Consider the following 27,751-nt stretch of genomic DNA (forward strand, 5'->3'; position numbering starts at 1 on the left):
AAGCTGAAAACAGCTTATAAGCCAAAAAAAAAAAAAGTTGGGGTAGTCCAACTTTTTTTTTTTGGGTCAGCTTATAATCTGCTTTAGATAAGCTAAGCCAAACGGGCTCAATTAATTTTTTGGACTTATTTTAAGCACAAAATGGCTTTAAGCTGGCCAGCCAAACACTCAAAAAGGCTGAAAACGGCTTATAGGCAACTTATAAGTCAATCCAAACGGGCTCTATATCGATGCTCTATCATCATCCGATTGGGTTTGGTGTCCACCAAACTGGCCCCTCTATCCGCACCATGGAATGTATGATGACGGATAAAGACCTTTCCTTTATGAGTTCTTTGTATTTGCTAATATAAAAGTGGAGGTCCTCCTTTACTAGAAACTAGTTCATTATGCTAGAGAAATAAAATATTCGAAGCTGTTTGTGTATTCTTTCAAGAACTTTTTACTTGTGACCTGAATGATACTGTATGTTCTTCCAGGACTTTTGGAGCTTGTCTTTGATTCTGTGACCTTGTATTTGACATTCTGCAAAACTTCACATGTTGGTAGGAGTAGACACTCTTTTTAATTTTAAGTGTACTTTACAATATTTTCTCAACATTAATAGAATACTCTTTCTTGCATCTAGACAAATAAGGAAGAAATCCAGTACTCTATGTAGCTTTTCTTTTAGAATATGAATAAGCTTTCTTGAAAGACTCTGGATTTAAAATTGAAATTTACTCTGTTGCAAAAGGAGCTGTAAAGGAAATTGACCGAGCAATGGAACACATAGTGAAACAACTAGAGCTTGAGATGGGTCAACCAGTGGAAATGGGAAATATACATGCTCGGGATTTTATGGCAAGGTCTATTGTTTAAAAGGAGGGGAAAAAGACACTATTTTACTTCTAACCATTGTTGTTCTGAATTGAGTTTCCCTTAAAAATCATAACTTGTGCTGTTTCTAATAACTTGATAACTATACTAACTTTTAACCTTTAGCAACGCTTTTTTTGAAATCTTGGGGTGACAAATTAAACAGTTAAAGCGGCCCATAAAGCTGTCAAAAAATCAGAAGAGTTTGACATAAGGTAGCTCTGCTTGTATCTATTTTGATCTGCAGATGCTTATTTCAGATTCATTATGCGTAAAAACTAAATGCTACCTGTGACTAAAGGTCCTCGCATTTGTTCCAAATAGAGGAGAACATTAATTTTCAAATTAGTGGGTGACTAATGAAAGTCTTCAATATTTTGACCAAGTAAGATTGCTAAGAATTTTTGAATCTTTTGTGCCTTACATGCTAAAAACTAGCTAAATTACCGGAAAAGATAAATCCGCAGAGGTGGAACATATTAAATGGTAAATAGATACGTAACAATGGTTAGTGTTAGCTTTTGGTATAAAAAGACAATATAACTATATAGCAGAATCATGAACCTTTGAAGCAGCAATGAAGGTGTATGAATTTTGTTTTCACCTCATGTCATATTTACAATATGAACCTGGTCTTCATTTTATATGATATCTCGTCTGGTTAACTTCCTGGGAAAAAAACTTTTGTTAGACTGATTTTTTTTATTTTTTTATTATTTGGAAATGAAACTTCTAATTTTGGCAATTGAGCACAAATTATCCTTTTTTAAGTGCCTGCACATACTGGGTACTAAAAAAGAATGGAAGGGGAAATTGCTCTTGTGACTATTCAATCTCTATTCGCCAAGTGAAATGCTGAATACAGATCATCCCGACTTCAGTTTCTCCTTGTTCTACCAGAGTTAAACAATATTCCACTGTTGGTATTGGGGATGTGAATGACATGGATTATGCAGTGTGGAAGGCTACTGATAATGGTCGATATTCAAATAAATCTGCTTGGACCATTATTAGAAGTCTTAGACAAAAAGCACCTTTGATTACTAAAATCTGGCACAATGCAGTTCCCTTCAAGATCTCTTTCCTTAGTTGGAGATTGTTACACAACAAATTACCTTTCAAAGATGTTGTGGCTAAATTCGGTAAACAAGGCTTTAAAGACTGTATATGTTGCATCTCACCACAAGATGAAACACCTCAGCATGCTTTTATTGAAGGAAAGGTTGCTCATCACCTGTGGAACAAAATTGGTGCCCCTTTGGGCTTTAAACATCACAATATTCCTTTCAGAGGTTTACTTGAAGAATGGTGGAATAGGAAAGCCAAAAACAAGGTCCACAAATTTTGTTACGTCCCGTATTTTTATACATTGGAACAACCCGGATTAACTATGATAATTTAAGGCCAAGATTATTCCGGGATTTGAAGTCGGGACTTTTGACCATTTGATTTTAATTTGAGATATAAGTCATGTATGAAATTGATGGCATTGAACACTTAGGGAAAATTGGGACTACAATTCATAAAATTGGAATTAAAATGTTGTGCAAAAAAAAAAAAAAATTTCCTTGGTGGCCATGTAAATGGGAATTGGTCCCACACATTGTGTGGCCAATTTTAATTGGTCCACCCCATGTGTGGGCCATGGACACTTGGACAATATTCATATAAGCACAAAAGATGACCAAGTAGTCATCTTTTCTACCATTCCATCAAAAAAAAAAAAAAAGAGCAAGAAGTTGAAGAACAACTTCAACCACACGGCCAAGAACAAAAAAAAACCAAATCCAATTCAAGCCATCCCAAAATTATTTCTTTGGTGTAAACCCACTATTTTGAGGTCCCTAAGTAGTGTGGAAGTGTTGTTGGGGCGATCAAATCATCCGTTTGGCAAGATCACAAACCCTAACTATTTGTGGGATTGAAGAAGAAAGGTAAGAATTTCTCTTGTTTTATGAGTTGTGAGTGTTATATGCTTGTTGCAGTATGTTAATATGGGTGAAATTTGTGAGATATGGTGGGTTTGAAGTTAGCCGTGTAAATGGGTATTTTGATTGGGTGTTGAATAAATTCCTTGCAGCGAGTTAAATTGTTGTAGTGTGTAGGATGGCTAAGAATCATCAATATATGTATATGTGTAGTGATAGATGAATATGAGTCATGCTATATGCCAAAGAACACTAATGTCGCTTAGCGTTTTAATGGTTGTTGTGATGACTTTTATGTTGGAAATGAGAGTTTAATGTCCCAAAATGATATGGTGAATTGTTGCGGACTGATTTGAGGCTTATTGTGCGTTTGACGTAATTTGTATATTTATGAGAATTATATCGTTACATTGTGGATTGTTGACACAAATCATGAATAGAAGTTGAGAAGTGTGGCATAGGGGGCTGCTCTCGGTTTGGGGCTGTTTTCGGCCACATTGGATTAAATTATTGGATTGTTGGAAAAATTATGTAAACTGTTTAGAAAGTTCTTGAATGTTGTTGGTAAGAATTCGGGTTGACAATTGAATGTATGAGCTATATTGTGGCTTGAATGTAAGCCGTTGAAACGAATAGTTGGAAAGTTGTTGAATGATGTAAAAGAAAGTTACTATTGTTATTTTGCCTTTCGAATTGATTATCGATGTTGCTAGGTTGGTTGTTGTTGTTGTTGTTGTTGTTGTTGATTTTGAGCGAGTTAAATTCTCGGGATGGCCTATTTATAGGGGAAATGCTGCCGAATTTTCTGTAAAATTTAATGAATAGTTGGAATGAATGGCTTAAGTGCCCTTAGCTAATGTTTGGTATTCGTTGGCGTATTTGTAGACCTTGGGGAGCCCGAGGCGTAGATTTGGATTAGCTTTAGATTGGTTCGCTTGGAGTGCGTACGAGGTATGTAAAGTAACCTTTCTTTTGGCATGCCTTAGTTAAAGTAGGCCATGATGCGAGCCTCTAGGAAACTCTATTCTCGCAAATCCGAGCTTGTCTATGATTCGTATTTGTTTCCTTGGTATTCTTGGGCGCATATGCCATAACATTGATCCTTTTATCCTCGGAGTTTATGATTTGTAAAGATTTCATGAAAGTTGATTTTAGGTTTCAAAGCTTGTTCTTTAGCGATTTCAAAAGTTCAAACGCCCATAACTTCCTCAGAAAAGCTCGGATTGCTTTGAAATTTTCGTAGGAGTTTGTATGATATAAAATGAGTATGTTTTTTTCATAGGCGGGCTCAGTTCGGGTCTATACTCGTCCGTGGGTCCCGCGACGCCCTTTATGTAATTTCGGTAACTTCGGGAAGAAAATGTTGTAATTATTGTTCCGATTTCAAATATGACTATTTTACTTATCTTTGGATTTATGATAATGATTTTATGCATATGATTCCTCACTACTCCGCTCGTGCCCTATGATATCGTTCGCCGGTTCCCGGGCCGGTTCGGTTGTCGTGCGTATTATGATACATTCCGGTGTTATGCTGTGTTTATGGTTCACCGAGCTCCTCGCTCGAGGGCCGGGTTCCACATATGTTTGGCGTTATGCTGTGATTGGCGTTATGCTGTGTTGTGATGTGTGCCGGGGATTCGGAGATTTGAAACTTTCTGGTGTTATGCTGTGTTATGGCGCCATCGACAGGCGGGCGACCATATTTTCCTGTGCCCTATGCATAATTTATACTTTGGAAATAAACATTTTGATATTTTTGGGATATGTATTATTTTCCATACTTCTGATTCAATTACTGTTCAAGACTTATTTCTGTACCTTCTGCTTTGCATACTCAGTACATATTTCGTACTGACCCCCTCCTCCGGGGGCTGCGTTTCATGCCCGCAGGTACAGACGCACAGCTTGGTGATCCACCTGTTTAGGACACCCCCTTCTGCTATTCGGAGTGCTCCTCTCATCCCGGAGCTTATATTTTTGGTATATATACTTATTAGTGCATTTATACATATTCGTTCATGGGTACGGCGGGGCCCTGTCCTGTCATATGATTCTGTCGGTCTGTTTAGAGGTCTGTGGACATGTTTGTGGGTTAGGGTCTTTCTGTATGAATGTATGTACATGTCGTTTGGGCGATCCCATACGCCGAGGCGGCCGGTCCGCATATGTTGTTTGGGCGACCCTATACGCCGAGGCGGCCGGTCCGCATATGTTTATATATTGCTTGGTTAGCCCTGTGTGGCTTTCGTTGGTATTTTCTGCGTGCAGGGTATATTGGATAGTCCGTAAAACAAAGGAAACTCTGCCGAAATTTTTCTGGAAATTACCTAAATTTGAAATAAAGCCTTGTCGGCTTCCGCCATATACTAGAATGAGTTGATAGAATTTGAGATAATATTTAATAGATGGGTTCGGGTGCCCAGATCGGGCACTAGTCACGGCCTACGGGGTTGGGTCGTGACAAATTTACTATGCAGATTGCTCCAATGATGATATTGTGGGAGATATGGAAAGCTTGGAGTTCTTGCAGATTTGGGGAACAAAAGAAGTTTGATTTATACAAGATGGAAATGCAAATCACCTGGAACATGAAAGCTGCAATAACTGTTGCATATCCCAACATCAATGTAGAAGGCAACTGGTGTAACTGTTGTGACATGATTGAAAAACTTAGCCCTGTGGTAAAATGCATCCCTGTATGTTGGAGAAAACCAGAGATGGGATGGTTTAAACTTAACACTGATGGTAGTTTTGTGGATATTCCTAACCGTGCCGGTATAGGTGGCATTCTAAGAAATGAGGAAGGGGATCTAATAATGGCTTTTTCTATCTCTGTGGATTGTGAGAGTCACAATATTGCAGAAGCATTGGCTGCTGAGCATGGCATTAGATGGTGCATGAATCATGGCTTTGATAATGTGCAAATTGAGCTAGACTCCCAACTCATAGTCAAGATGTTGCTCAACAAAGATACAGACAACTTGAAGCTCAAGCAGATCATCAACACCACAAATGGCTTTCTTAAAGATGCAACTGTGCAAATTTCTCACTGTTACAGAGAGGCTAACATGGCGGCTGATTTCCTTGCTAAAATGGCTTCAACAAGTAGAAGGAGGACCTTATATCTTTCTCAAAGGGATTTACCAAGAGAAGTCAAGGGGCTAATTCAACTTGATAAGCAACAACTTCCTACTTTTAGAAGAAGATTTGAAAAATGTAACTTCTTTGTAAGCTAGAATATCTTGATAGCTAGGGAGGATTCTGTTCATTTGGCTATCTCCTCCCTTTTAGATTGTTTTTACAATCTCTTTTGTAGACTAGAGGCAAGGTTCCATGTCCCCCTCTAGTCATTGTAAATTATCTTTACTTATATAATACATGGTAGGGGTCAAGCCAAACCCCCCACACCATAGGTTCACAACCTAATGGTGATGGCTTAATATAAAAAAAAAAAAAAAAAAAAAACAATATTCCACTTCAATGCTTTACGTGTTTTTTTCTTTGAGTACATTAGGGCATTAAACTCTTGTATTAACTTGAGATAATTCTGTATGACTGAGTTGGTGTTTCGAAAATTTTAAAAGCAAAAGAGAATGAGACTGCAGTTAGGATCCTATTAAATCTGGTAATGAATTGGGTATATCTGCTAAGTCTGCAGAAAAAGCAAATTACTGGTCAGAACAACTAGATGAGGCCTGGTGTCTGTTCAAATAATGAAGCAAGCTACTGCAACTGTCCAACATGCAGAATACTCCTAGTATTTTGTCCTCAATAGAAGAATCTGAAGTTGTGGGGTTTATAAGGACCACAAAACTAATATTGATATTGCTTTGAGGCACAGACTTGTCATGTGATTCTTAGACTTGAAATTAACATATTTGCTTCTTACAATGATGAGGAGGAGGATGTAAATTCGACTGAGATCACAATGACAACTATCTCTTTTACTTAGGTGGGGTTTGCATTTTTTTCCTTCCAATTATATTTTTATGGAGGGTTGGCCTAGCTGCCTTTGCTGATGTTTTTTTCTCCATCGTCTTATATAAAACTCAACCAGTTCTGTAGTTTTATTGAGAGGAAACAAACGAACTGATTGTGACTACTTTAAGTAATATATTTTGCAGCAACATGTTAAATAAGAGATGTTAAACTTTTTCGATATCTTTTTAGCTACAGTACATGTTTTGCATGAACCATTAACAATTAAGCATCTTAGCAGCCGGCCGGCTAATACAAGTTGTTGTTGGATTCATGCATTAGACATAATCCTTATACGACATCTATGTTTTTCACCTACATCTAACTCAAGGCACTCAGAAACTGCAGATACTCATCAAATTGCAAAATTTCTAAACATTTCCTAATGGCTGAGAACTACCCCACGAAAAGCGATGGCAAAAAGGGTGTTCAAGATGCACAAGTGGCTGGGATTATGGTGCCACTTCCAGCACAAGGCCATCACAACCAGCTACTCCACCTCTCTAGGCTTATCTCCTCGTATAATATCCCAGTACACTATGTTGGAGCAACCACTCATATTCGCCAGGCTAAGTTTCGTATCCATGGTTTTGACCCTCTTACAGCTAAAAACCTACATTTTCATGAATTTCCTACACCGCTTTTTGAAAATCCCCCTCCAGATCCAAATGCTTCTCATAAATTTCCTAACCAATTGATCCCTTCATTTTATGCAACAATCCATCTCCGTGAGCCAGTATGCTCTCTTGTACACCAACTCTTAGGCGCGAATAATCGGAGAGTGATTGTTATTTATGATTCTACAATGACTTGGGTAGTAGAGGATGTGCCATCAATTCTAAATGCTGAGTGCTACTGTTTTAATAGTCTGTCAGCTATCCATACGTATTCATATTTATGGGAAATCAAAGGAAAGCCTTTTCAAACTGGAACTGAACTATACGAGGACATTCCATCAGTAAACGAAAGCTGCTCTACTCCAGAGATGTGGGAATGGTGGAGAAAGCAAGAACACCTTATGGGTAAAATAAGCTCTGGAGAACTTTACAATTCATCCAGAGTAATAGAAGGTTTATACCTTGATTTGGTCGCCAACGAAAATGATGGCCTAAACCTATGGGCTATTGGTCCATTCAATCCGTTGTTGATGATTGAGCAGAACAAAGACTCAAATAAACGCCACCAAACCCTGGGTTGGCTTGACAAACAAGAAATAGACTCAGTGATATATGTGTCTTTTGGAACAACTACTTCCTTGTCTGATGAAGAAATCGAAGAACTCGCCATTGGGTTAGAGAAAAGCATGCAAAAGTTCATTTGGGTTCTCAGAGATGCTGACAAAGGTGACATTTTTGCAGGTGAAGACAGAAGAGCTCAGCTGCCTGAAGGTTATGAAGAGAGAATAAAAGGAACAGGAATTATTGTAAGAGATTGGGCACCTCAGTTGGAAATTTTGCACATCCTTCCACAGGTGGTTTTATGAGTCATTGTGGATGGAATTCATGCATGGAAAGTATTTCCATGGGAGTTCCTATAGCAGCCTGGCCAATGCATTCAGATCAACCAAGGAACTCCCAGCTGGTAGCTAAGTTCCTAAAAATTGGCCTAATTGTGAGGCATTGGGCACGTCGAGATGAATTGGTTACATCAGAAATAGTTGAAAATGCTGTAAGAACTTTGATGGCTTCACCCGAGGGAAATGAGATGAGGAAGAGAGCATCAGAATTAAGTAATGCTGTCAAACAATCAGTGATGGATGGGGGTGTAAACCGTGCAGAGATGGATTCTTTTATCACTCGCAATAATTTATTTCCATCTAGTTTAATTTTGTGGATGGTCATCGAACTAAGAATTTATTGCTGATAGTGTGGCTTTGATAAAGCCATCAATGAAATTTTTGGTAACTCAATCATATTTAAAGGTCCCTAATCTATTTTTTTTTGTTCTATGTTCTAACCAAAATCATAGTTTATACTTCAACAATCATCTCTCTCTCTCTCTCTCTCTCTCTCTCTCTCTCTCTCTCTCTCTTTGATGGTGTCAGATGGAGTGAGGACTAATAAATTTTCTTCTTTAAATTTATAGAGTTTATTAGCAGAACAACAAACTACAGCAACATAGCAGGGGACTAGGGGACTAGGTCAATATCCCTGTGAATCAAATAAGTGAGAAATGAGACATGGCTCCGTGCTTCTAAACATTGACTTTTGTAGATCCAAAATAAACAACTGATAGTGTGATATCTAGTAAAGGTTACTCCTTGTTTCATTTTTCTACGAGATCCAACTTGATATGTTTTCTTCTTCCTCATCAAAGAGTCCAAGTTGGCAAGTTCAAATCTTGGCACATCTTTTTTTTCTTTTGTTGATTTCTCGGTCTTCTATGCGACTAGCCAAGTAGTCATATTCATTCAGTATGTCATCAAGTCATCCGCATAAGAGAAATCAATGTCGTTAAACTCCTCTTCAGTTCCATATCTCAGGTTATTCCTGTTGACATGACTAGGAAGGAAAGAGGGGGCAAAGGCATTTACGGAAGATCTAGATGAGTCAGGCTTGAATATTTCAATGCCATTAGATATTCTAAGCAAGAACCTGGACTAAAGGAGGATCATTATCCAGCAGTAATATTTCTATCCTATTGGCCTCAATGCTGCTGTTACTTTTCTTCGTAATGCTTATCTATAGTATTTTTGCCATGGCTTCTTTACTTTCGTCAATTCTTATCTGACCCTTTTTGTCATATTTTTTTCTTGAGCCGGGGTCTTTCGGAAACAGCCTCTCTAGCTCCCAAGGTAGAGGTAAGGTCTGAGTACACTCTACCCTCTTCAGACCCCACTTGTGGGATTACATTAGGTATGTTGTTGTGGTTGTTGTTGTTGTGCTCCATATCTACCAACTGTTCCTCATATACCAAACACATCGTATACAAGATTGAACTCAATTAAACTAATTAATGCGGTTATTCTTTAATAAATTAACAAGTAACTGTGAATGTGATTAAAAATTTTAAGTCTAAAAGGCAGCCATAGGGGAGGATTCTTGTACCTGAACAACTGCAGGGGAGGGTGGTTGAGCTCGAGTATCCAGAATTGTCTCCTTTTAAGATTGTTCTGCAACCAATTTGACAATCTGGGAAATCAATCCTTAACTCACTACACCATTTTCTCCTTGGCTTCATCCATTTGTTTGTTTTTTCTTCTTTCTTTCTCTGTTTCCCTATAAACTCTCCAATTAGGAGCACAAGCAGGGGCGGAGGGAGGAAGAGCCAAGGGGTTCATCAGAACCCTCTTCGGCAGAAAATTACACTGTTTATACATGATTAAAATTATTTTTTATGTATATACAGTAGAAGTTGAACCCTCTTTGGCTTTTTCGTGTGTTTATTTTTTCATATTTTGAAACCTCCGTGCAAATCCTGGCCTGCCACTGAGCACAAGTGCTCTTTCTTATAATTTTTCCTTTCACTGGCATTTCATCAAGTACATTGAGTGCTTGTCATTCTTAGTGATCGTGTTCGTTATTTTTTGTTCAGATTTGTAATTTTTTGTTCAGATTTTTGCAATCCTGATCTCTATGGCCTTGCAAGCAACAATTGAAGAAAAAGAGTAAACATTTAAGAGTTCCAATGCATGGGGAAGAAAGATTTATCATGTTTAATTACATTAAATTATCTTCTAAAAGAAAGATTTAAACTTGATGGTTCAACTTAGCATTGAGTTTATTGTATTATTAAGATTGTGATGAGTTCAAAATTTAACATTTCATTGAAATTGTACTAGCATTTCCACCTATATATGCTATTACATGTCAAAAATACTGAATTGGGTTGATACTTGATCGTTTAGCCATTACACAATTACAGAACATGGATTTAAGGAGTTAAGGACATAAACATTTATCCAGTGATAGTATATAAGTCCATGCAAAAAGATGAAAAACATACACAGACTTTGTTATAAATATTTAATATTTAAATTTACTCAATAGGAAGAGAAATGGGTACATGTATGCCCCTATTTCGGGTGGTCTTTAGTTTTTGCCTCTCAAATTTGTGGTCTTTAATTTTTGTCCTTCAACATTTTTGACGCGGCACAATTTAGATTTCGCAAGGCATAGTTTGTGTTTAATCGGTATATGTATCTTAACATCCGCACAAATTATGTCAGACAAGACAAAACTTTCAACACTCAACATAATTTGAAAAACGACATAATTTTAGATTTCGCAAGACATAGTTTAAGTTTAACTTGGGGATATGTATCATAATATCCATAAAATTTGTGTCGAACAAGGAAAAACTTTCAACACTCAACATAATCTGAAAAAATACAACAAAACTTATGTCACATAACTTAATTCCTATAGAATTTATGCTGAGCGAGGCAAAAGTACAATTTTCAAATATAAAAATGTTACAGAAATTATGCTTTACGAAGTAGGTCTGAATATTTCCATTTAATAAGAGCGGGTGCAAAAATTAGACACCACAAATAGGACGGACAAAAATTAAAGACCTGCGTTGAAGGCCAATCCGCGCAACAAAATGCTAAACGTCTTGCATGGCCCATTAAGATGTGGGCTCAAAGCTAGTAAATCGCTGGCCCGGCCCAATCAACAGTTTTGCGGCCCCAAGAATCCGGTTGAGTTAGAAGAAATTGCACGTTTTGTCCATCAAATGGGATTACCTTGTGTGATTTTATGATGCACAAATATACTCTTATGCTCTGCAAAAAAATTCTTGGTTACGAGGGACGAAAATTAAAGACCAACACAAAATAGTTTAAGTGCCAATGACCTGTTATTTATGTAATAGGTATCGCCTTTTAGTCCACCATTTAGATCTTGTCCTTATTTTTAAAAGTTAGCAAATATAATTTTTGAAACTCGTAAAACATTAGTTATCTAACGTCTACAAAAAGGTCCATAAATTTTTAAAAAAAAACCCCTCTATTAAATAATTATCTTAAAAAGAACAACCAATGAAAATTTCACCAAGAATCCTTGTTTCTTAGTTCTCGAATAAGAAGAGAAAAATTAGAAAAGACTGGGGGAAAAGGTAGGAATAAAGAAAAGGGAGTTTAATAATGATTCATGTTATAAAATAATAAAGCAAAGAACAAGAATATTTGTAGAGAAAGAGAGGAGAATTCTTATTTCTCTTGTTAGGGATTGATTTACAATGAAGGAGAACATTTATATTTATAGGGGAAAAGTGACTTGATCCCAAAGTCACTAACCCTAATATTTCTCCTAAAGATAGACATTCATAATAATAAATAATATTTATAACACTCCCCCTTGGATGTCTATTTGATAGATAATGTGCCTCGTTAAAACCTTACTAGAAAAAACTCAGTGGGAAAAATTCTAGTGAAGGAAAAAGAGTACACATTGCTAATAATATGTCATTTGGTTGCCTCATTAAAAATCTTACAAGGAAAAACCCAGTGGGACAAAAACCTTGAAAGGGAAAAAGAGTACAACGCATATTAACTCACCCTGATGAGAACTTCAATGCAAAAACTTGAATCTTCACATCTCAATCTTGTGCACCATCTTCTCGAAAGTTGCAATTGGTAGAGACTTGGTGAATAAATCAGTCATATTATCGCTCGAGAAAATCTCTTGCATGTTGATATCACCATTCTTCTGGAGCTCGTGTGTGAAGACCAACTTTGGTGAAACTTTCCTTGTGCTTTAATGAATCCTCTCTTTAGTTGGGCTATGTATGCTACTGCATCTTCAGTCTTTGAATAGAGTTGCATTGGTATATAATATTATTGAAATCACTCCAAGTGCATTCCTGACTTGCTTTATAAACAGATGTTACCTTTATATGATTTGATTGTCATGTAGAACAACATCGTATGACTATAATCCCTCATAGTCATAGCAAAATATATAAATACATTAATTGCATGTTATGAGCTCAAATTGTAATAGTGTAATTAGCTTAGCTGGACAAATCAGTTAAAACAGTTAGAACTAATGGATGTAGCTTAGCTGGACAAATCAGTTAGAATCAGTTAGAAGTCCAGTCAGTTAGAATCAGTTAGAAGTCCAGAAAATCAGTTAGAAGTAGTTAGTTACATATCCAAAAAAACAGTTACAAGTCTGTAACTGCATTTGCTACCTAACTCAACTATATAGATCTACTTCTCCATTGTGTAAGGCATGTTTTGGATGATCAATGAAAGAATAACTCAATTCTAGTCTATTCTCATTCTCTTCCTATTTTTCCAATTGCTCTAGAGTGAATCTGTTCAAGAGGGATTAATTCCCCCTCTTTAGGATCATTCAAATTGTTATCTAGCTGTGTAAATTTCCAGTTCACATCATTGGTATCAGAGCCTCGATCTTCTGATCTGTAAAATGGGAGACCACAACACTCGAATGCAAGAACTGAGAAGGGAAGTTGATTCTTTGAAAGGTTCAATAGAAGGAGTTGTCAGTTCTGTTGCAGAAATGCAACAAGCTGTAGACACTAAGATGGCACAAGCAATGGAGGAAATCAAGAAGTTGTTAGTGGGAAACAGAAATGGCCCAGCTCAAATTGAAGTAGATAGGAATGGAGTACAAGAGGAAGACAACTATAGAGCAAACAGAAGACCTCATGTGGAAATCAATGAGGCTGAGTATAGAGGGCAAGCTAGACTTAGAGATCAACTCAGAAACCATAGATACCAGATGGAATTCCCAAGTTTTGATGGCACTAAGTTGAAATAATGGTTATACAAGTGTGAGCAGTTCTTTGAAGTAAGTGAAATTCCTGATGATGCAAAGGTAAAGATTGCTTCCTGTAGGTTGGAAGGCAAGGCATTACAGTGGCATCAAGTATATATGAAACAAAGGCTAACAAGGGATTGGCCAAGATGGGGAGAGTACATCAAGTGCCTGTACTCTAGGTTTGGTACTGAACTTTTTGATGATCCCATGGGAGACTTCAAGGATTTAAGGCAAGTAAATTCTGTTTAGGAGTATGTTGATATCTTTGATGAATTACTTACTAGAGTTGATCTTTCTGAAGATTATATAGTTAGTTGCTTTGTGAGAGGGTTGAAACCTGAAATTGGGATGACAGTTAAGATGTTAGGGCCAAGGAGTTTGGCTAAGGCCATTAGCTTGGCAAGGATCCAAGAACAGACACTAGACATTCAACAACAAGTTTTCTTCCAAAATTTTAATCTGTCAACCTCCAGAAATACCACTAGATTTACACCATATTTTCAACCTCACAATCAACCTTACTCCAAGCCATATAACCCTCCTAAATCAACCCATGTCCCTAGACCAATACACACCACTACCCAAAACACTAACAGTACCAACAATCCCAAACCAGCTTTTAGAAATCCAAAACTACTTACTCCTGCTGAGATGGAAGAAAGGAGGAGTAAAGGTCTGTGTTACAACTGTGATGAGAAATACTCATTTGGCCATATATGCAAGAAGAAGAGACAGTTATTCTCAATGGAAGTGGAGGATTATGAGGAATCAAATGAAGGAGGAGATGAGGTGATGATGGATCCAGGTGACTTATTGGCTGTCATGGCTCAAGGATTAGAAACAAACTCTGAGGGTGCTATCTTACCTCATGTATCCATGCATGCCATGACTGGTACTCATGATTTTATAACCAAGAGGGTAACAGTATCTGTAAGGGGAAAAGCCATTAAAGTCTTGATTGACACTGGAAGCACTCATAACTTCCTAGACTACAACACTGCTAAAAGGCTGGGGTGCAGTCTGACAGCTATAACCCCTTTTAATGTGTCCATAGCTGATGGTAGTAAAGCCCCAAGTTCATATGTGTGCAAAAAGGTAGAATGGAAAATGCAAGGTGTTTGCTTTGAATCTGATATGCTAATACTACCCATTGGTGGGTGCAATATGGTCCTTGGAATTCAATGGCTGATCACACTAGGGGATATCATGTGGAACTTCAAGAAACTCAAAATGGAATTTTGCATGAATGGAAGGAAAGTTTCACTAAGAGGAGCACAACCACCTGCAACCAAAATGATTCCAGCAGGACAAATGCACAAGCTGTTTGCTCAACCTGCTGAACTCTGCATGATCTCAGTAGGAATGCTTATTGAAGAAGGACAAGGGGATGGAATCAGTCTATGTGCCATGGAAGGCGAGGATGTTGCAGAAGCACAACAGCAGGACTTGACAAATGTTTTGGACAAGTATTCAGACTTGTTTGAAACTCCAACTGAACTGCCTCCTGCTAGAGGGCATGACCATAAGATCATCCTCAAGGAAGGTACTTCTCCAATCAATATAAGGCCTTATAGATATCCTGCTGTCCAAAAGAATGAAATTGAAAAAATGATTGATGAAATGATAAGTTCTGGGGTAATCAGAAACAGTACTAGCCCTTATTCTTCACCTATTGTCATGGTGAAGAAAAAAGATGGATCATGGAGGATGTGTGTAGATTATAGGGAGTTGAACAAATTCACAGTAAAGGACAAATTCCCAATACCAGTTATTGAGGAATTATTAGATGAGCTATATGGAGCTAGATTCTTTTCAAAACTTGACCTCAGATCTGGTTATCACCAGATCAGAATGTTTGAGCCTGATATCCCTAAAACAGCCTTTAGAACACACCATGGTCACTATGAATTCCTAGTCATGCCTTTTGGCCTTACAAATTCCCCATCTACCTTTCAAAGCCTGATGAACCAAATTTTCCACCCCTACCTCAGAAAATTCATTCTTGTGTTTTTTGATGATATACTTATCTATAGCTCCACTTGGTCTGATCACTTGTTGCATTTGGAAGAGACATTCAAAATCCTAAGAAGCAATGTTTTGTTTGTGAAGAAGAGCAAATGTGACTTTGGAGTTCTTAAGATTGACTACTTAGGTCATGTGATTTCTGAGGGAGTAGTGGCAATGGATCAGCACAAACTAGATGCTGTGTCCCAATGGCCTGAACCAAAAACACTAAAGGGACTTAGGGGATTCTTGGGATTAACTGGTTACTATAGGAGGTTTATCCAAGGATATGGAGTCATTGCTAGGCCCTTACATGATTTGCTCAAGAAGGCCAACTTTAACTGGAATCAGGAGGCCACTATTGCCTTTGAGAAGCTTAAAAGGGCACTCACATCTGCACCTGTGCTTACTCTCCCTGATTTCTCTAAGGAATTCACAATTGAAACTGATGCATCAGGTCATGGCATTGGTGCTGTACTGGCACAAGACCATAAACCAATTGCTTACTTTAGCAAAGGGTTGTCTAACAGAAACATGGCACTTTCTGTCTATGAAAGAGAGCTGCTGGCCTTGGTTACTGCTGTTCAAAGGTGGAGGCCCTATTTGCTTGGTAGGCACTTTACTATCAGGACTGACCACCATAGTCTCAAGTATTTACTTGAGCAGAGAATATCCACACCAAGCCAACAAAAATGGTTGATCAAACTACTTGGGTATGACTACTCTATCATGTATAAGAAAGGTAAGGAGAATGTGGCTGCAGATGCCTTATCAAGGCAACCTGAGGAGGTTCAACTATTCAGCATCTCAGGTGTGCAATTTCCTTTAATAGATGAGGTTAAGCAATCTTGGTATCAGGATACCAAACTTCAGAAACTGATTCATGACATACAATCTAATGCACCTCACAAACCTTACTATCAGTTCACTGCTGGTGTGCTCAGCAGGAAGGGCAAGATGATGGTTGGGTTGGATGCTACCTTGAGGAAGAAATTGTTGCTGCATTTTCATGCAAGTGCTTCTGGTGGTCATTCTGGCATTTCTGCCACCCTACATAGACTCAAACATGAGTTCTACTGGAAAAAGATGAAGCAGGATGTGTACACATTTGTGAGAGAATGTGACACTTGCCAAAGGTGCAAGGGGGAGAATGTTCCATATCCTGGCTTGCTACAGCCCTTGCCAATTCCTGAAAGGGTGTGGCAAGATATTTCCATGGACTTCATAGAAGGGTTACCTAAAGCTGCTGGTAAAGAGGCTATCTATGTGGTGGTAGACAGACTCAGCAAAGCAGCACACTTTTTGGCTCTTAAACATCCATATACTGCATTGGATGTTGCACAACTTTTCATGGATGGTGTATTCAAACTTCATGGTATGCCTAAGACTATTGTCTCCAATAGAGATCCTGTTTTTATCAGCAAATTTTGGAAGGAGTTATTCAAATTACAGAAGGTTTCCTTACTCACATCCAGTGCCTACCACCCTCAAACTGATGGCCAAACTGTGGTGGTGAACTGGTGTTTGGAGAGTTATTTGAGGTGCATGACTTTTGATAAACCCAAGGAGTGGCCTAGCTGGTTAGGCCTTGCTGAGTATTGGTATAACACTTCCCATCACTCTGCTATTAACATGTCCCCTTATGAAGCAGTTTATGGTCAAAAACCACCCCCCTTACTACCCTACCTCCCTTTGGACTCTCAGCTGGACATGGTTGATAGAAGTCTACAGGCAAGGGAAGCTACCCTCAGGAAACTCAAATTTCACTTGGCGCAGGCTCAAAACAGGATGAAGATGCAGGCTGACAAGCACAGGACTGAGAGGTCTTTTGAGATTGGTGATTGGGTCTTTGTAAAGTTGCAGCCTTACAGGCAACTCTCTCTCAAAGATCACTCCTTTCAGAAGCTGTCATCTAAGTTCTTTGGCCCTTTCCAGGTTACTGCTGCAGTAGGACCTGTTGCCTATACCTTGGCTCTACCTAGGGGGTCAAAAATTCACCCAACCTTCCATGTCTCTCAGCTCAAGAAGAAGATAGGCTCCTACATGGCATCTACCACACTACCAGAGGTTCACTCAGACTCTGGTCACATTTTGCTGACCCCTGCAGCTATTCTTGACAGGAGATTGGCTCAAAAGAGGGGAAGGGCAATCACTCAAGTATTGGTGCAGTGGTTGAACTGTGCTGAAGAGGACAGTACATGGGAGGATCTCCAGGATTTCACCAAGAGGTTTCCTCATTTTCATCCTTGAGGACAAGGATGCTTGAAGGGGAGGGTATTGTTATGAGCTCAAATTGTAATAGTGTAATTAACTTAGCTGGACAAATCAGTTAAAACCGTTAGAACTAATGGATGTAGCTTAGCTGGACAAATCAGTTAGAATCAGTTAGAAGTCCAGTCAGTTAGAATCAGTTAGAAGTCCAGAAAATCAGTTAGAAGTAGTTAGTTACAGATCCAAAAAACAGTTACAAGTCTGTAACTGCATTGCTACCTAACTCAACTATATAGATCTACTTCTCCATTGTGTAAGGCATGTTTTGGATGATCAATGAAAGAATAACTCAATTCTAGTCTATTCTCATTCTCTTCCTATTTTTCCAATTGCTCTAGAGTGAATCTGTTCAAGAGGGATTAATTCCCCCTCTTTAGGATCATTCAAATTGTTATCTAGCTGTGTAAATTTCCAGTTCACATCATTGCATAAAGATATGGCACTTCAGGACCAAAAATTTTTGCAAGTTTCTCATTTCAACTTCTTTCAACAAATAATATATTGCTTTTGAAAACTCTTCAAGAGTTTCAATAATATTCAAGTAATCAACTTGCACCAACCATATGACAGATTTTGATTTTCACAGAGACGTAAAGATAAATAGAGTCATTTGTGCCCTTAGTCAGTAAATATTCATTAAGGTGATAAAATCGCGTTCACCTTGCTTAACTTAATTCATATAAGAATTATGAACAAATTTCTACAACTTGTATATGCTTCAGGCATTTCAAATTCTTCAGGAATTTTCATATAATTTTGTCAAGTAATTCATATAGGTTGTGACAACATCTATTTCTATTTAAATATGTGACATCTTCGGGTGTCTGGACAGCAGGTCCAATAAGCTTTACGCGTACCAAGATGCGTCATTTCACTTGATAATAATTTCTACGTTAGCACACTTTAATAGAAATAGAATTTAGATCCTCACAATCTTTTACAATATTGCGCTATATTGTACCAAAGATATCGTCGATGATACATCATTTGTATCGGTTCGCAATGTGACATAACTTATTAAGATCTCATCACTTCTATTATTTTTAGGTACCTAAACCTGTCATGAGGTCATGAAGTGTTATGTCGTAGGCTCTTCAAGAGCATTGCCTCCTTATAATGATCGTTAATTATTTGCTCCTCTTTCTTTTCAATGATTATTGCATTTGGAACCGGTTAGTCTACCACGCTTCATGCATGCTGTAGACTCTGTCCTTTAGAGACATGAATTTAATAGGAGCATTTTGCAGTTGAAATTAGAAATTAATTTTGGGTCAGCAAATGCTTCTAGCATTTGAGTTGTTACTTTTTGAATGAGAATCATACTAATGATAATTCATAACATATTTCTCAGTTGCTTATTCTCTCCCCCTTATGTTAGAAAAACTAACATATACCCCATCTTCTTTGGGGGAATCCATCTCTGTGCATGATGGTAGATTAATTAATCATATACCACACATAAAAAATTGTTAGATGGAAATATCTGGTTCCTAACCCTGAACCAATTGTGAGGGGAGAATATATCATAATTTATTGGTCTGAAGCATATAAGTGTTGTTGTATGCAATATATCATATTTCAAATCAGCACATGAAGCTTTGTTCTCATAAGCAATGGTTTAGCTATTTATCGGAGGCATTCAGTGCAAAACCAGCTTGGATATAAACCAGCATTATCAAGATGGATTGTCATGATTACATAATCTGAAAATTATGCTCTTAACTCAGTTATTTTGAGCAAGTAATTTTGTAAATGTCAAACTCAGAGGCGGATCCAGGATTTTAACTTTAGGGGTTCAAGATTTAAAATTTTAGGACAGGCCTCAAGGTACCATACAATAATAACCTAACCAAACAAAGAACATTGATATTCAAAAATTTTAAAAGTAACAATCCACCTTACACTCAAAACCATAGAAATACTTTTCAAACTCCCTCACCCCGCTATACCCAAAAATTTACATTTCAATACTGTAGACATTGAAACAGTTAAGTACTGGATACAAGCAAATAATTCTATACTTTAGTTTAAATAAAGTGGTTTGAGATATTCTCTAAAACGCATAAATCTCATTAAGTTTTATTCAGTTGTTTCCTTACTTTTCAGGTGTACAAGTGTTATAGTGAAAGCACGAAAAAGTAAAATATTTGTTGAAGAGCCAGGTTAAATCAAATCATATGACCACTATCAACATGCAAAAGAGATACATATATTTAGTAAATATCACCATTACAATTGTCCCCGACGACTTGTCATGTTTTGAAAACGATCAATGATCGCATCATTTGGTACACTTTCAAATACTTCATCTTCTATATAACAAACTAAACAATCATTTAGAAATTGATCACCAACTCTGCTTCGCAAGTCATTTTTGATGTATTTCATTGAAGAAAAAGCTCTTTCTACTGTTGCAGTAGCCACAGGCAATATCAAGCTTAACTTCACAAGCAAATAAACAAGTCTCCAAGTCTTGTGCAGATTTGTTTCAACTAATGTTTCTGAAAGATCTCGAATTCCTTTCAAATTAGAGAAATCACTATCTTCTCTCACAAAGAGAATATAGTTGTCAAGCTCGTAACTGAGATCTTCAAGCTTGGAAACACTAAACTCATCACGATAAAGTGTACCAAGTTTCATAATTTTGTCTTTATCATAATTTGCAAAAGAATTATCCGGACTCAAACTAGCCATACCTAAAAGCAAATCACTATTCACTGCATCAAAACGACTATTAAGCTCCGCAAGTTGCAAATCAATAACAGCATTAAAGACTTCTACATGCAAATGATGAGAATATGTGACACTTGAACTCTTGCGCTTTGACTTTCCAATATGATAGTTCTTATCCATTTCAGGAATTAGAATATCATGCTTCACACAAAATGAAGAGACATCTTCAATCAAAGATTCCCATTTAGACTCTCTTATCGATTGCAGTTGCCTCTTGGCAAAACCAACAAGCTTCATAGCATTCACAATATCTTGATCTTTTCTTTGCAAAGTCATATTCAAATCATTTGTAATTGCCAACACTTTCAACATCATTTTCAACATATGCACAAACTCAAAAGATCTTATATCATTCACTAGACTTTTTGCCATGGATCTCTCTAGATAAGTTGTACCCTCACTTGCAATTACTTCAAGCATATGAACAATTGATGAGAATAATGCAATAAAATTACGCACTGTTTTAAAGTGAGATCCCCAACGGGTGTCACCGGGCCTTTGAAGCCCAAGTTCTTGATTTAGTCCACTTCCCGTATAAACTTCACCAAGCACTAGTAATTCCTCTAGTTTTTTTGCTTGATCTTCTCGAAGAATCTCCCTGCGCTTAAAAGAACCTCCAACAATATTCAAGACATTAGTAACAATATCAAAAAATTGATCTACATCATAGTGCTTCTTTGCAACAGCTACAAGAGTCAATTGCAACTGATGAGCAAAGCAATGTATGCAATAAGCTGAAGGAGTGTCTTCCAAAACTAGAGTTTTAAGACCATTGATTTTTCCTTGCATGTTACTAGCTCCATCATAACCTTGTCCCCGTATTTGAGATGGACTTAATGAATGCTCTAAAAGCAAAGAATAGATAGCATCTTTCAATGCTATTGCACTTGTATCTTTAACATGAACAACACTAAGGAATCGTTCAATAAGTGTGCCTTCTTTGTTGACATATCTAAGAACAAGAGCCATTTGTTCCTTATGAGAAACATCCTTAGATTCATCAACCAATATGCCAAAGTAATCTCCATTTAAATCTTCAATAATTGCTTTCAATGTTTCTTTTGCACAAGCATTCACGATCTCCTTTTGGATACTTGGAGCAATCATCATGTTATTTTGTGGAGCATTTTCTAGTACAACTTTGTTCACTTCATCATGCCTATTTGCATACCATTTTAAAAGTTCTAGAAAATTTCCCCTTTTTGTAGAAGTTTCACCTTCATCGTGGCCCCGGAAAGGCATTCCTTGTTTCAAAAGAAATCTTGTCACATCAACTGAAGCATTCAACCGAACTTGATAATTATTTTTATCTTTCTCATTATGCTTGTCAAAAGAAGTTACAATCGATTGTTCTTGATTCTTTAAGTCTCTCATCCTCTTGAAACACCGATTGTGAAGACTATTCACATCACCAATATGTCTATTAAGCCTTTCTATACCTTTATTCCAAGCTCTAAAACCATGTTTTGTAAAAGAATCTCCAACTCTTCCATGTTCATTTTTAAACAAGTAGCAACATAAACAAAAGCCCGCATCAAGTTTAACACTATATTCTAACCATTCAGAATATGAAGTACCAAACCAGTCAGGATTAAATTGACGCATGAGTCCACCAAATTCTCTCTTTGGGAATATATGATCACGAGGTTGGCATGGTCCTTTTTGAATATAATGTCTCCTTATTCGGTCACGTTCATTATAAGAATATTGTGAGATTTGCTTTCTTTCACCAGGATCAGGTTTAGGAAGATTCAAATCCAACACTTTATCTTTGTCATGAACAACTGGACACGAAGAAGAATTCGGCACAGGAGAGCTTAAACCAGAACTTGAAGGAGTTTGAATAACCTGGTAAAATCTCTTCATTATAGCGACTCTCGCTAAAAGAATCCTAAAATCACAAAACAAAAATCACTTCACATTGCATATATTAAATTTAATTTAATTAAACCAAGTATTAGTGGGTGGTGTACTTGAATTCTCTTTTTCCATTTTCTGGTTCTGGTTGTGAGATTAACCCAAAAAATATTTGATTAACTAACCCCAAAAAGCTGCATTCTCAAAAAGAAAAAAAAATATTATCCCAAATAGAATGCCTAAAAGCTTATAGTGTTGCATATGTTTTCAAAATTTATCCCATAAATGAACAATATTGCAGTACAATAAGAAATGAAAAGACATTAATAATAGATTTTGAGCTTTTAGGAGCATACCAGTAAATCAAAGAAGAGTTTGCTTGAAGCTTCTGACTTGGAACCAAGCTGAAAGAAGAGAAGACACACTTGTTTCAGTTGTTTGATTTTTTGATGTGGAGATTATAAAATTCAAGAAGCACTGAAAAAAAATATTGATTTGTTGGAACCCTAACTTTTGTACTGATGTTGAAAAGCCTTCTCAAAAGTGAGAAGTTTTTTGTTTCTTTAAAGAATGTGAAAATCAAGAAAACAGAAAAGAACATTCAGGTTCTTTTATGAGTATTTGAAAAGGAGAAAAAAAATCTCCTATAAGAAAATGAAGTACAAAAAAAAGGAATAAAAAGTATGGAGCGGGTCCTATTATTTTAAGAGCATACACGTGCCTATTAAATGGAAAAGGACAATATAAGTCCTGCATCAAAGAAAGCATATTTGATATAAAAAACATGGTCAAGGAGAATTGAACTTGGATCTCCAAGCATGGATAAGCCCAACCACTGAACCCCCAGCCTCTTTTAGTTTGGGGTTCAACACTAAATGTATATGTATATTTCGGATATTTAACACAGTATATTTACGATTTACGTCAAAAGTTTGGGGTTCAATTGAACCCCACTCAAACACATTACATCCGCCCCTGGTCAAACTGCAGGTTGACAATAAACGCACATGTGACCATTTCATTGATGCATCTATTTAAGATATCACATAACAGGTGAACGGGCCCGTATTCACCTTTTATATTTTTTTCAGAATTTGGGGAATTCAATCCCAACATTTGCTAGTATAATCAATTTTTCATAAGAACAAGCAACAAATGTTTTTTTTGAAGAATCTTCTAGTTCTTCAATATATGTCAAATACTCAATTTTCACATCATATTTGAATCGGGATGGCCAAACCGCTCATGTTGACTAATAAAATTATTTATACTAGTAAACTTCAGGTTTACCATACCATGTGCTATATGTTTTAGTAAACTTCTGGTTTAGTATGACATGATTTTTTTTTTTTTTTTGCACCAATAAACTTCTAGTTTACCATGTGATTCATCATGCTTATATTTGTGTAGTACAATTTGGAGAATAAAGAGGGTAACCATTCATATACATATTTCTTACCCACTATAATTTTCAAGATATTTAATCCTCCAATCATTTATAGCTTCAATATAATAGCCATTTACTTTAGTAAACTTTGGGTTTACTACAACTTGTGTTTCGATCATAACAACTTTGTATATTACAATCTAGAACGAATTACATAATAGTATATAACCTCTTCAGGAGCCTTTAATTTATTCTCCATAATCACATATTGTTTGGACACTACTAGTGTCATAATCTTCTAGATAAATAGTTAGCTCTTCTGGAGCCCTTAATTGATTTTGTACTATTAAATATTACCCTGACATTACTGGTGTCATGACAAAAGAAAAATTACAACCAAACAGGCATTATAAAGACATTCTTAAATTCATAAATGACAAAAATAAACATAAAGTTATACAATATTTGATGCTTCTGTCATCAACTTCTATGGTAAATATCTTCTTCAGAAAGAAAACCCATCTTGGTCAAACTAAATAACAATATGGTAAGAAACAATAAATTGAGAAGTACTATTAGGATACAATAACTTATCTTTCAAATTTTAAAAGTTTTGTATACACACAATAATTTTCGCACGTATCCAAGAGTTAATATGACAATGTTGATTTAATGAAAGCAGATAATGCTGTTGTAATCAATTGCCATATCCATTATATGACTATTCAATGATTTTAATCCACTTAGCATTACATTGTCACACCAACAAGAAAAGTATCATATCATAAATTTGCAATGAACATTCACTGCTCCTTTTTTTTCTTCATAAAAGAAAGTATGTGAAAAAAAAATGGGCAATGGACACCACTGACCGTGGAACCGTTCACTTCTCAGATTAATATATCTAATGTCCATATGGTGGTTTTATGTACCCTCCAGAAACATATCTATATTCTTTTATTTAGTAAACAAGCAAATCAACACCAATATTAAACATTATCTAATCAAAAGGGAATAATTATATGTTTATTAAGAACTAACTAAAACAATATGATTAGATCTAGACCAATTAATACTAATTGAAAGACTAGTACTCATGTACGAGAGGGGCAGTATTGCGGTATTTCTTCATTCACTTCCGGGAATGAAACTTGGTCATTTAGATGCGTTTTATATACAACTTTCAATAGCTCATTATTTTTCTCAATTATTTGATCTCTTCTGGAGATGAGTCGTTATAACGTCACAACCAAACACACATCCGTATTTATAAGCTTTACTACATGCTATCACATTCACTTCAGGGAATGAATTTGTATTTGTAAGATTTATCAAAATTTTCCATTCTTCGAGAATGAAACATCCATAATCATTTGAACGTGTCTTAATCATGTCAAATTATAATAGTTTAAAACTTCTTTCAAGATATTGTTACTTCAGGAGCAACTCGAAACATACATATGATGTAAAGAATTTTTCTCTAACACAACTTCAATTGTAGCCACTACAATGCATAGGAAATATTACCACTTCATATAGGCGGCATAAGTGAATTTAATCATAAAGAGACTTAAGAAATATTGTCACTTCTGGTGATTCTTATATTTCTTGTAAATTCTCATTCTTAGCCATTAAAGAATATGGAATTAATATCACAATCCCTCTTAACGATATTGTTTTTCGGGAACAACTTTGAGACATAAATAATCAAACGAACCATTTAGATTCCATAGATCAAACGAATCCAACGTAATAATTTTACTATTAGTAGCAAAAGAAAAAGCTAAGGTACTATAAGGATTAGGGAAAATACATAAACCCCCTCCCCTCCAACGTATAGCCAAATTAATTATGACGCACCCAACCTTTGCGGGCGACCTATTACCCCCCAGTCTTAATTTTTCAGTATTTTAGTACCATTTTCGACTGACGTGGCAAAAAAAAAATATGGCTAGTGAAAGCAGTAAAAATATTTTTTATATTTTAATAAAATTTTATTTTTAAAGTTTATTTATATTTTATCCGCTCACCCACCCCACCCTCCCTCTCTTCCACATTTCAATTATTAAATGCAATTTATTTTTCTCTTTCTTCTTCTTTCTCCTCAACCACCGCCGCCGCCGCACCGCAGCAGAAGTAGCAACATCAGCAACAACACCAATATGAAAATGGGTCTGACCCATTAAAACATAATGCCATTTCGGTGGAGGAGATATTTTGGTGTTTGATTTGCCTTCAAATGAATGTGTGTGTTAATGGATGAAGAAAATGGGTTGAATGTGTGTGTATTAATGGAGGAAGAAAATGGATTAAAGAAAATGGGTTTTAATGGAGGAAGAAAATGGGTTGAATGTGTGTGTGTTAATGGAGGAAGAAAATGAGTTGAAGAAAATGGGTTGAATGTGTGTTGTTAATGGAGGAAGAAAATGAGTTGAATGTGTGTGTGTGTGTTAATGGAGGAAGAAAATGGGTTAAATGTGTGTGTGCTAATGGAGGAAGAAAATGGGTTGATGGATTTCTTGAAATGAAGAAGAAGAAGAAGAAGAAGAAGGAGGGTTTAGTGATAAAGAAGAAGAGTTTAGTGATGAAGAAGACAAAATTAATGGTTTAATGATTAATTAGAGGTTAATTAGTGTAAATATAATTAATAAAAGAAAAATGAAATGAAAAAAAAAAAAAGTGGCAGTGATGTGGCACCAGCGAGGCACCAATGTGGGGGAGAGTGTGCAACACTCTCCACTGTGCAATTGGGCTTCAATTTTTTTTTGCCACGTCAGTCAAAAAATGATACAAAAATACAGAAAAATTAAGACTAGGGGGGGGGGGTAATAGGTCGCCCACAAAAGTTGGGTGCGTCATAATTAATCTGGCTATACGTTGGGGGATTTTTATGTATTTTCCCATAAGGATTATAAACAATTGATCTTATGCCACATATTCACGGATCTCACCACTGTAAACAACATTAGTAGAGAAAATTACTTACCTACATCTAGAGGAACTTAGCACCAATTTAATTTCTTTCAAACAGCGAAAGCAAACTTTTCATCTGTTTCCAGTGAGGCTACGTGTGGTTCAAACATATACCACCACAAATTCAATTTTGACAAAGTTAATAATTATCAAGTAAGAAATATACTTAGCTTGCACTCATGTCAAGCTCTAAATGATATAGCTCTCCCATATCTGTATTATGGTACTCGATCACAATTCAGCAAATTCTCGAAATGAGTTTAATCTTGAAAATCTCTAAGAATTCTATCTGAAATAGAAAATTAAACTTAAAATGATAGAGTCTCGTACTGATAACGTGTTATAAAATAATAAAGCAAAGAACAAGAATATTTGTAGAGAAAGAGAGAAGAGGGGAGAATTCTTATTTCTCTTGTTAGGGATTGATTTACAATGAAGGAGAACTCTATATTTATAGGAGAAAAGTGACTTGATCCCAAAATCACTAACCCTAATATTTCTCCTAATGATAGACATCCATAATAATAAATAATATTTATAACAATTCACTTATTATAGCCAGAGGTAGTTTCAATTAATTCTCATTTTAGTTTAGATTTTTGTCCCCTCCCCTCTCGATGTAAATATATATCCTTTCACAATATTTACATCAAATTAATAAATACAAAACACATATATTGTACCCTCTCTGTTTGAAAATACTTGTCATGTTTTGCATCGCGAGAATAATTTGACTAATCTTCGACGCTAGATTAGATTAATTTAATATTCTACAATTAAAATTTAGATACTAAAAAACTATACAAAAAGTACTATAATTATGTTCAATATGGTGAAATAATGCATCTTAAATTATTAATCAAAGCACATGTAGTTTGACTCTCGAAAAAATATGACAACTATCTTGAAACGACGGGAATAGTAAATCGGATGAGTAATACCCAGATATGAAATCTATTTATTAGATCCGACATTTTACATTTATATCCAATTACATTATGAAAAATGAGGTGAATATACATATGTATAAG

At 36.2% G+C, this 27,751-nt stretch overlaps 1 protein-coding gene and 1 pseudogene across 1 annotated transcript; one reads left to right on the forward strand and one right to left on the reverse strand.

Moving 5' to 3' along the window:
- The first annotated feature begins 1,743 nt into the window (after nucleotides 1–1,743).
- On the forward strand, nucleotides 1,744–8,882 carry LOC132607477 (zeatin O-glucosyltransferase-like; annotated as a pseudogene).
- Nucleotides 8,883–19,999: 11,117 nt separating this feature from the next.
- Nucleotides 20,000–22,369, reverse strand: LOC132608363 (uncharacterized). Its single transcript, XM_060322394.1, has one exon. It carries the CDS (start codon nucleotides 22,367–22,369, stop codon nucleotides 20,000–20,002), a length of 2,370 nt encoding a protein of 789 aa, XP_060178377.1.
- Nucleotides 22,370–27,751: the final 5,382 nt, after the last annotated feature.

Source organism: Lycium barbarum, chromosome 8 (genome assembly GCF_019175385.1).
Source record: "Lycium barbarum isolate Lr01 chromosome 8, ASM1917538v2, whole genome shotgun sequence".
Lineage (NCBI taxonomy): Eukaryota > Viridiplantae > Streptophyta > Magnoliopsida > Solanales > Solanaceae > Lycium > Lycium barbarum.